This window comes from Sinocyclocheilus anshuiensis, unplaced genomic scaffold (assembly GCF_001515605.1).
Source record: "Sinocyclocheilus anshuiensis isolate Anshui unplaced genomic scaffold, SAMN03320099.WGS_v1.1 scaffold1053, whole genome shotgun sequence".
Classification (NCBI taxonomy): Eukaryota; Metazoa; Chordata; class Actinopteri; order Cypriniformes; family Cyprinidae; genus Sinocyclocheilus; species Sinocyclocheilus anshuiensis.
The window spans coordinates 678,537-689,882 of record NW_015555711.1 but is presented as its reverse complement, the minus strand read 5'-3'; the positions used below and the strand labels follow the sequence as shown (position 1 = coordinate 689,882).

Sequence of the window (11,346 nt, the reverse complement as noted above, 5' to 3'; positions counted from 1 at the left end):
TATGAACAACTGACCTTGACCTTCATCGTTACATTGTTAAATATTGGCATACGCATAATATATTTATTTCGTATGTTTATATTCGTCCACTTAATATAGTGAAATGAAGGGCCCATATTAAATATATTTTGATTGAAATCATCCTCGTCGGGAGTTCAAATTGGCCAGTCAATAGAGTCTAACCAATATTTCTCTAGAGCCTATCCATAAGAAAATATTTCCATAATAAATAATAGAAAATAAATGCAACATAACCATCAAATGTTGTGTTAAATAATACACAAAAGCAGTCACTGTGCAAAAAAAATGGTTTCTTCACCGGAGAAATTTAGCATTACTTGCTCACCAATGGATCCTCTGCAGTGAATGGGTGCCGTCAGAATGCGAGTCCAAACAGCTGACTAAAACATAGTAATCTACAATAAACCACACGACTGAAGTGAAATAATCTATACAATAACAATCTATAAATAAACCACACGACTGAAGTGAAAAGTTGCGTGTTTGAAAAATATCAAGACTAACAGTATTATATTGCAAATATACTATTATATTTTTAGATTTCAGTCTTTCTCCATTTGTGTATGTGTGCATTTTTTGCGCTCTGTATATTTCACTCTTTATATAACATTGCTTTGTTATAGACTTTCCCATTCATTCAGCAGCCGATGTGTCACACTTTCTTTGTGCTAAATATGATTTCTTTAGATTTTGGATTGAAACATGACCCGATTGCTTTTTCATCAAGTTTTCATGAGGTTCACCTGCTTGTTACAATATTTTACTTCTAAACTTAACATGTGAAACTTGACAAATAAATATGCATGTACAACTGTAACATTTAAGGTTGTTGCACAAAAAAAGGCTTTTATTTATATTAACCATTTGTTTTATTCACAGCAGCATTCTTACGATCAAATCCCCAGTTCCTGCTTGCTATGCAGTCCAACGCAAAAACAAGTAATGGGGAAATGGGACAATCCACTCTTAGAACTTAGAAAAAAGAGATGATATATGATACACGGTACTAGGGCTATTGTAGGTCAACATGCATCTCAGTCAATCAAGCTTTTGCATTTCCACAGGATCTGACAAAGTAAAACAAAAGAATTTCAATCACTGGATTGTCTGAGAAAGAAAGAACAGGACATCAAGTTGAGGAATGGCCTGAGTGTAAGAAAAAAACCTAACAATCTGCCTTGCCCACACTTAAAACTTCACCTACAACACCTGCAAAAAATGTTTTTACACAACTCCAGACTCTTTGCAGAGAAACACATCTGGCCAGGCGACATTTCAGTGAGAACAAACTCTTCTGTGCATCCAAACCAACCATGTTGATCGCACTCACTGATTGATTTTACCAAAGTAACACCTCGTGTAAATACAAGCAAGATAAACAATGTATTAGAAATCTACCGTGTGAAATTGTGAATGGCATAATTTTTAGGTGTTAAAATGCTTACATATACATACAAAAAACCCTTGGAGTTTCCTCTTATAACAGTGTATTTCAATGTGTGCACCTTCCCGAATTACAGAAATATGTAAATGTGGATTAGTCTTTAAGCATCACTTCACTGCATGCCATCTTTAATCGTCCGTTTCCAAACAGTCTTTGTGTTGGAGCCTTTTTGTCTGCATTGCAAATGTAAATAAAAAGAAATTGAGCACCTTTGCCATGCTAGATCCACTTGTGAGTAGTAATGTCTATTTTTAATTTTTTCGAGGAAGCAAGTCTCCCTGACTGGGTCAAGTTTCAATCCACCTCCTCCATACTGCTGTAGGACAGGGCGGCACATTCTCCAGAGTGTGCAAACATGTCAGAGGTCCCTTCCGTGCTCAACTGAGGAGGTCCGTCTGGGTCCAGGTCTGTCCCAAACAGTGTCTGGCTAGAAGCCTGTAAAATAAACCACCGTTATAAACGGAGAAACTTTAGGCATCTTCTGAATGGAGCCATGAACACCAACTGTTCATTTGTTCATTCATTATAAATAACAAACACACACACACACAAAAGCAAAGAGTTTAAGTATTAAACTAATTCAAATGAGCGATTTCAAAACAGGGTCATCTTGAATTATTTATTGTATATGAAGAGCATGATACAGGCACTATTACAATTGAGCAGCATTTAAAGTGGTCTCAATTATTGCTGGGACATTTTGTGCAGCATCATAAATAACATGAATATTTTCTCATTTGAAGATATTTAAATACAAATCACTTACCCAAAAATATTCAATTACTGCCTACATGATAACATACATGCATAATGCAGTCCTGTGCCCAAAGATTTACCTTTTAATTAGAATCAGTAACATTTCAAACACCTAATCCTGACCCTATGACCTTAATGAGGTACAATAACAATCTGAAGGTATTGTTTCGGTCATGGTGTCCAGAGCCGAGGCATTCACAGAAGCCGAATGTTTTAGGCTTTGTAGTGTGGACGGACACATCAATCATTATAGCCCACCAGCATCCCTGAGACTGTTGGAACTGCCACATACCCAAAAACCCGAGTACCATTCATTTTACAATATGTGGATCTCATCTCAATTTACAACATGTGCAACTAGGCTTTGAATCAATGGTGCAAAGTACAGGGAAAAGATCTCACTGGTTTCCCTTTTTGGGTACAGAAATACAGTACTGAGCTGATCTGCCTCGCTGATCACAAAATGGTTATTGTTAGCCCTCTGGTGTTCTTTGGTCACTTCTGACCTAATAATTTTATGTTTTGAATTTTAAAGAATTGTACCTTCATCGGAATGGTACGAAACTTGGTGAACTTTATGGGAATTTGGACTAAAAAAGGAGTCACACTTGTGGCCTTTGTGGTCAAAAATGATCGCCAATGAAATGAACAGGTAACAGGCAAAAATACAGCAGTCTTGATGCTGAAAAAAAAGTACATAGCAATAAAGGGGTGTCACTCTGAAACATCAAGAGTGCAAAACAGACACACACACACAGGTTTGTTTTTGTGAAAAGTGGGGACATCCCATAGGCGTAATGGTTTTTATACTGTACAGACCGTATATTCTATTGCCCTACACCAACCCTACCCCTAAACCTACCCCTTACAGGAAACTTTGTGCTATTTCAGATTTTCAATACACTCCATTCTGTGTGATTTATAAGCGTTTTGAAAAGTGGGGACATGGGGTAATGTCCTGAAAAGTCACCTTCTCCTTGTAATACCTATGTCATACCTTTGTCATTATACAAATTTATGTCCTCATTTGTCACAAAAACGCGCACACACACACACACACACAAACTATGGCGTAACTATATGTAACTATAACAGAGAAAGTTTTTGCAAATGTGTAAACAGTTCAGCTATAATGCACGATAAAAGGACACAGCAATGATGGGGTTAAACTTCAAAACATCAAAAGTGCAAAACACACACACACACGAACTTGTGTGACGGAAACAGCAAATTTCTGGAAATGTGTGAAATAAGATCAATAAAGCATCTACTATATTTAAAGGCCTTGTCTCTATTTTAATCAGGGGAAAAAAAGTGTTAATTTTAATGGTTGGGGGAGAGATCAATTATTGCATGAATATTAACTAGTACCATACAATTCCCTTAAAATACAAAATAGTAAATGAAAAAATATTGAACAAAAATACATACATTGATTTAACAGTTAAAAACAAACAAACAAACATTTTAGGTGTTCGTTCTCTTTTGATGGCAAAGACCATGAGTGAGACTCCTAAAAAAAGAACACCAGAGGGTTAAAACATCTTAAACCATGCCAGACTACTGAATGTTTGGCAAAAATTAATTAAGACAGAAGAAAATCATTTAGTGGTTAAAATGAGTAAATAAAATCAACAAAGCTTATTAGAAAGTAACTAAAAAAAAAACAACGTGAACATGTAACCATGAAATGAAGTAGCAAGATTTACCCAAAAACAAAGACTAGGACTCTACCAATCTAGATTTAAAGTCAACATGAAATGGCATACACAGCTAATTTTACTTCTATAATATGATATAAACAAGAAGAAAAAAGGACATTCCAAGACAGAACCTGATTTCATCAATGGCACTTTTTTCTAAAAGTGGGTGTTACAGAATGGGGTCAGAATGAACAATGCACAAAATCACTATCTAGCCATTGTTTAACATTATTTTCATCAGCTGAAATAAAAACACATTGAGATTTAAAAAAACAACAACAAAAAAACAAGAACAAAAACACACACACACACACTTTTTTTCTTGGGTCTTCTTCATGATAAGACCAGAAATGAACACTAATATATTAACTACAGTAAACTCTGAATTCACATTGACATTAAATCTGACATAATACATCTACAGAGATATAGAGTCATCGCAGACTTTATCATAATTTTGCTGTTTTTAGAGTCATTTAAGTTCTATTTAAAACATACAGCTGATACACAATGCTGACTGGCAGATGTTAAGAGATAGTCCACCAAAAAATAAGTTGTCTCACCATATACTCACTCTCATATCCTTCCAAACCTGTATGGACATAAAAGAAGCATTTGGCTTTGGTTCCCATTGATTTCCATTGTCTGAACCCAAAAAAATCCAATGGGAATGGAAACTTTTGTTACCAAAATTCTTCAAAATATCTTCTTTTATGCGCTGAAGAAGAAAGTCATAGAGGATTGGAACAACATGACAGTAAGGTAAATTATGTGAATTTTAATTTTTTTAATTTTTCTGGATCCCAATATATCTAAGTTTTGATTTATTGATTGGTCATACAGCTAAAATAAAATCTCAAGTCTGGCTAAAAAGGAGGTGCCCTCCTAACTGCTCTGGGTATATGTCAACCATTAAATGCATATACTAAGTACATTTATATTTATGCAAGACATTCTTCCTGAGTGTTTATGAAACTTTCTGGACAATATTGTAGAACTGAAAAAACAAAACAAAACAATCCTGACTAGCATGGATATATTTCAGGCTGTGTGACTCCCAAGCTATATAACACTGAAGTTGTCAAGAGAAGAGTGATGACTAACAGTACAATGCAAAGTGCAAATCTTCAGTTTCTGCTGAGGGTCTGCAGCTGCGGTGACTAGCAAATTAAACCCAGTTGGACCAGTATAACAAAGGATAGATGATGTTGAACAGCAAGGCTAGGACTGCCGCCACGGTGCCCATGATGAAATATCTCAGACGCTCGCCGTCAGAGTAATCGGAGATGCGGTCTCGTTTGCGGTGAGAATGCCCTCCCCTGCCCTCCTCTTCTTCCTCCGGCCTCGTCCTGGCTCTTCTTCCACGCAGACCGGGGCGGAACAGGCTCCGAAAAGAGGCCTCTCGCTGCCCCTCCTCATCCTCCTCCAGTTCCTGCCATATCAGAGACGCCTGCGATTGGCGGAAACTTGTGTCAGCTTCTGGGAAAGGGCCTTGCCTCACCATTCCACCGCAGAACACCAATTACACGGAGTATCAGAGAGCTCACTGCTCCATTTTCACACACTCAGGTGGATGGGTAAGCAAAATAGCATGCAAAAGGACCACAAGAGGCCTCCTCCTGTCCAGAAGTAGCATTTCATTGTCAAATCATAGCTTTTGAATCAGTGTACACGGCCTGTGACTGATATATCTACTGAATTAAAGGCAAAATGTTTCCTTGGACCCATAAACCATAGCTTGAACTTTAAGGATGGACCACTGATGTAAAATATTCCCTTAAAAGTACCAAAATGTTTAACTTTGTTCACAAGCACCATTATCTAATCTTTTAAAGACCCAGATGTTACTGAATCACTTTCAAAGTCACACATTCAACTGAGCCGAGAACAAAATATGTGAAGAAACTTCTTGTTAGAAATGATTGAAACCAAGATGCAAATGTCATTGGTGTATATTTTTACCTTTTGAGATTCACAAAAGTCATGAACAAAGAGAAATAACCCGAAAGAAGTCAGGAGATTCTATCACAATTCATCAAATCGACTCTCAATGCCCGTGATGCTTCATGATTCATCTATTAGTCATGACACTGATAGATATCACAAGGTGATTATAATACTCCATAACATCTGAGAGAACATAATCTCTTATGAAACAGCTAATTAAATTATAATCAGCTGATGTTGTCTGCACATTTCTGAGAGACAGCTCATTAAAAAATGAACGATGGAGAAAAATGTTGAGAATCCACCAGGAACTAGGGATGTAACGATTCACTCAACTCGCAATTCGATTCGATAAGACAGTAAGTTCCCCTCAGACATACATTCATATAAGCTCCTACCCCTAATTGAATCGTGATTTTTTTAGCATCTCAACCGATTTGAATCGTCACATATTTGAATAGATTTTCAACCAGCTGGCGGTTAATCGTTACATCCCTACCAGGAACGTTACCCAATCCCTTGCAATTTTAATGAACAAGTATATAGCTGCTCCACTAAGATGAAACCGTTTTTCCATTGGGCGGCAGTAGTGACATGAGAAGGTGCTGAGCTCACCTGACTGGCAGCACCGCCGGTTGCAGCAGAGGATTCGGCGCCAAGGGGCCCCAGTAAGTGAGACGGCCTCTCTACCGGAGAGTTCCTGCGGCGGTAGAACAGCACGTAGGCGTAACGCGTAACCACCTGACTCTCTTCCACCGTTGTCACTGTGCTGTCATCAAACAAACGCCAGCCTGAAATAGTAAGTGACAGTGAGATGTTTCACATCACAGCTGGTGAGATGTTATTGATCTAGAAGAGCTGACTCGTACCAACATCACTGCGCTGGCTGTTCTTGTCGCTGGGAAGACGAGCGTAGGCTGTGTAGTGTCCTCCGATCATGCCGCCATAATGGTTGATCACAGCATACAGATCATAGATGGGAGGCTGCTGGATGTCACCCTTATGACCAATACAGAACTTACTCAGGTCCAGGTTTCTGATGAGGACAGAAAAATCCAGGTAAAGCATCCATTATACAGTCGATCCAAAACATGGATAATAAACAACAAAACTATGGCTAAACGGCAAGTTCACAATTCACACTGCTATTAAGATCCACCAAAACTATCAGGATCATTTTTTACAGCAGCACAAACAACTGAAATTGTATTAACAATATAATTGCAGGGGTTGTCCAGTATTTATACTTTGCATCAAATTATCGGTGTAACTTTTTAACCCACACTTAGAATATTCTAAATTATTTGTATAGCACTTTTCATAATAAATATAAGTTCAAAGTAGCGTTACACAAAACAGTGCCAGACAACTACCGTAGTTAGGGAAGAACTTTCTAGAAAGATAAAATAATAATAACTTAAACTAATATAAGTAATAAAAAGGGACAGTAAAAAAAGCAAAAGAAAAATATAAAAATAAATATATTCATCAAAATATGAATAAAACTACAATAGTATCTCAATACTAAAATAACAATGGTTTGAGGTCAGTAAGAATTTGTTTTATTTTATTCAGCAAGAATGCCTTAACTGTCACTTTTGATCAAATTAAGGCATTTGTTAACAAAAGATTTCTATTTCAAATAAATGCTGTTCTTTTAAACTTAAATCATCTTACAAAAACCTATCATGGTTTTCAGAAAAATGCTGTTTTTCACACTGATAAGAAATGTTTCTTGAGAAGCAAATCAGCATATTAGAATGATTGCTGAAGGATCATGTGACACTGAAACTGGAGTAATGATGCTGAAAATTCCATCATAGGAATAAATTACATTTTTTATTGTATTAAAATTTTTTATTTTAAATTGTAATAAAATTTCACAATAGTACTGTTACTATTACTGTATTTTTTAATCAAATAAATACATGAGCATAAAAAGGTGAGCATAAAATACTTAATACTTAAATGAAATCTTACAGACCCTAAACTTTTGAAATCCTGTGCTAGTGACAGCCAGTGAGATCAAGTATAGTTCAGTGTACCTGACTGGGAAATCAACCATATCATTAATCTTGTCCCTCCATATGAAGCTCCTAAACGAGAAGCGCTTGAGCTGGATGATGAGCACGTTGGGAAGACGCCAAAGCAGCAGCTGTTTAGAGGCTTCCCTGTGTTGCTGACACTTAGGACAATACCTGAACCACAACAAGAGAAGATATAGGTGGTCCAATCACATTAATGATGTCAGTAAACACACTGAAACCGACACGTCTGTCCGTACCATGCCTCTTCAGGGGCCAGCACCTCAGGTTTGGTAAAGAGGTTCAGGCACTGCTCTAAGGTGAAGTGCCCTGCCCGGGATGTCTCCGTAGCAGAGCCAGGGTCCTCATCAAACTCCAGCTCTTTAGAGCGCACCAGCACATATTCCTTCTGCTTCTCGTTGTTCTTCCACACCAGCTCCAGCGTGCAGTCATCAGGCAGCTCCAGTACTGCATCACCTGTAGGTGGCACCGGGATGATGAAGATATGCATGAGCAACACATCCATCCAAAAACCTCTGACTGACCTTTGTCCTCAAGTTTTCTGTCCTCCTTTTGGCTTGAGTCCAGAAGTGTGATGTAGAATTGAGACGCACTTCCAGTCGCTGACTCAGACGGTTGCTGATACCCGGTCACTACAGCTACAACTGAACAAACAGCAATGGATTATTGCTCCACAACAAACAAAAACTTTAGCAAAGAGCTTTACACCAACTTACCTTCTGGTTTAATAGCCTTTTCACATGATGTTTCTTTCTCCACCAAAGAATCTTGGGAGCTGGTGGCGAGCTCACAGCAGCCTGAGTCACTGGAGAGGGTGTCCCCACCTGCTGCGGAGATCACAGACGCGGTCTCTGTTTGTGGTGTTGTGCCAGAGTCACCCTGCTCCGCCTGGCTTTCTGCTTCTCCTGCAGATGATGGCTCCTCCTCGTGCTCCTGACACTCTGAGACACTGCTTGCCATGGGGGTCAGGTCAACACGGGACAGGCTTGCCTCTGGAGACATCCGACCGGACTGGAAAGGTGGCTGGAACACATTGACAGAGTACCTGCACACAGAAATAAAGGGTTACACAGTGCTGCTGGTTAAAAGATTTTACTTTTTATGTCAGCATACCCCAATCTATTTGATCAAAACCACCTAAAATAGATAATACAATCACACAAATAAATAATTTATAAATAAATGCTATAACTACACAAACAAATAAAATTCTATCAAAAGAAAAATGCTGTTAATGCTATAAAAGTAGGCATATCAAATACAAAACATATAAAATATAAATGCTATAAAACATAATGCTACAATAAAAAAAATAATATTCTATCAAAAATATAACAAATAAAATTGAAAGCTAATAAGTATAAAAATGTATAAAATATAAAACTTGGTTATAAAAATAAAAAAAGGTGCTATGCATCATTTATCAATTACATCAATATATGATATAATAAACAAACAAATACATAAAACGCTCACAGATATGCTATCAAATATAATGTATATATAACAAATGCTATTAAAAAATACAAATAAAAAAAATTATCTGCTCAATAAATAAAGACGAATAAATGATAATAAATTCTAAAATAGCCTGAATAAAATCCGCACAAAATGTATACAAAACATTTATATGAAATATAAATGATATAAAAAGAGACAAATAAATAAATATAAAATAATACATCAATAATAACACAATAATATAAAATATACAGACAAATAAATATTAAAAAGGTATTAGTGCACTTGTTACCATCTTCTAAAGCTGACCAAATTACCAAAATGGGTAAATAATTCTTAATCTAGGCTACTCTTATACCTAGAGTAGCCTTCCAGAAGCGGTGTCAGACGGGTGTAAGTCAGTCTAGACTCAGGCACACTAATTAAAAATGGCAGTCCAATATTCTCCACATGGTGCCGGCACGTGGCCTTGTGATTGGGCCAGTGGTTCTTCTGGCAGGACCTGTAATCAGAAGAAAGAAAGTTAACACCAACGTCTCAAGGCAAAGTCTCTAATTCCGAAGTCTGATCTCAGAGCCAGCACAACACATGCTTCTAATGAACATATGGAAACTTACTGATTGCAATAGCCGACGCGGTAACAGCGAGTACAGCGCTTGAGCTTCTCGTCGTCAGAGGCAGGAGGCTTCATGCAGCCAGCGCACTTTGTGATTGGGATGCTTGGAACTTGAGGTCTCTGAAGATCAACACAAAGACACAATCAATGCATTATATCACAGCAAGAAAATCCTCCAAACCTAGAAAAATAACAAGAGTGATGGAAATGGTGTACCTGTTGGACCTTCAGCAACACCACTCTCTCTTTGGCAAGATCTTTTGACAACACCTCAAAGCAGAAGAGCAGGTCACTGGGCGTGACCGTATCCAAAGATCGAGATGGTGAGAAGATTGTGTGGAACCTGTTCTTCACCACCTGAGAGAAAATATTGAGGGCACATCATCAGTAGAGCTGGTCGATTAATCACATTTTATTTCCAATTGTGATCTTGGCTTACAACAATTATGAAAACTATACAAAAAAGATAAACTATTATTGTGCCGCATTCCATTTTGCAATGTCACTGTTGGGAAAAATGGCACACAAGATATTAACAATGTACTAACAGAGTTTTTAAAGAAGGAAGAACAGTTCTACAAAATATTGCCTATATTTAAAGGATATTTTTATGAAAAGACAAATTCTGACATAAGCAATGTAAAAAAAGTTCTATTGGAATTGGAAAGCGTAGGTTAAATTTTTTGATTTGATAAACTTTAGTTTAAAAATAAAAGCACTTTGCAATAAACAATATAATAAAATGCTGTTTGGTCTGTATTTATTCCTTGCGCTATCTTCCGGGCTGTTGATTTAAAAATCTGGCATTCCCTAGTATTTTAACCTAAACTGAAATAATACAATTAAATTGAGGAAATATTTGGGAGAAAAATTCAAATTTCCTTTACAGTTTTTGCCATTGTAATATGTTGAACATGGTTTACAAAATGTTAAATATATAGTTTTTTTTTAATAGGATTATTAAGTAGTTTTACGATATTTTATCCACTGCAAAAAAAAAAACACCTCAAATAAATTACAATTAAAAAAAATCGAGAATTATGATTTTGGCCATAACTGAGCTGCCATACTCATCAGCATACTTTCCAATTCTATTTCCAAATATTTTAAAACACAAACACAATATCTTGTATTTGCTATAAAACATCAAATACAAGCAGATGAAGTGTTCAGAACAGGATCATCATACCTCTGCCAGCCTCAGGTTCTCTGGTTTATTCCTCACACTGCGAGATATTGACTCCAGTACTTCAGTCGTGCTTGAGTTTACTTTACTCACACTGACCAAAAACTACACAAGCAAAAAGTTTTGGTCAAATATTAATAAATAAGAATGTCCATCTAAACAAAGCT

The 11,346-nt window shown here is 36.9% G+C and overlaps 1 protein-coding gene across 4 annotated transcripts in view; it reads right to left on the bottom strand.

Annotated features, from left to right (window-relative positions):
* Positions 1-827: 827 nt before the first annotated feature.
* The window catches only part of LOC107671985 (ubiquitin carboxyl-terminal hydrolase 19-like), a 36,535-nt gene continuing 26,016 nt past the window's right edge, over positions 828-11,346 (bottom strand). For 2 of the 4 annotated variants that reach the window (XM_016465002.1, XM_016465004.1), the window contains exons 17-27: positions 11,183-11,284; positions 10,210-10,350; positions 9,995-10,113; positions 9,736-9,879; positions 8,633-8,961; positions 8,441-8,560; positions 8,156-8,372; positions 7,917-8,069; positions 6,741-6,907; positions 6,487-6,662; positions 4,729-5,374 (exon numbers count right to left, since the gene is read on the bottom strand). In XM_016465002.1, coding sequence (XP_016320488.1) covers positions 5,093-5,374; positions 6,487-6,662; positions 6,741-6,907; positions 7,917-8,069; positions 8,156-8,372; positions 8,441-8,560; positions 8,633-8,961; positions 9,736-9,879; positions 9,995-10,113; positions 10,210-10,350; positions 11,183-11,284 — 1,950 coding nt within the window. In that variant the 3' untranslated portion in view covers positions 4,729-5,092. Of the gene's footprint in view, positions 1,901-4,728; positions 5,375-6,486; positions 6,663-6,740; positions 6,908-7,916; positions 8,070-8,155; positions 8,373-8,440; positions 8,561-8,632; positions 8,962-9,735; positions 9,880-9,994; positions 10,114-10,209; positions 10,351-11,182; positions 11,285-11,346 lie in introns of those variants that run through there. The other 2 variants (XM_016465005.1, XM_016465006.1) reach the window with 2 other exon arrangements.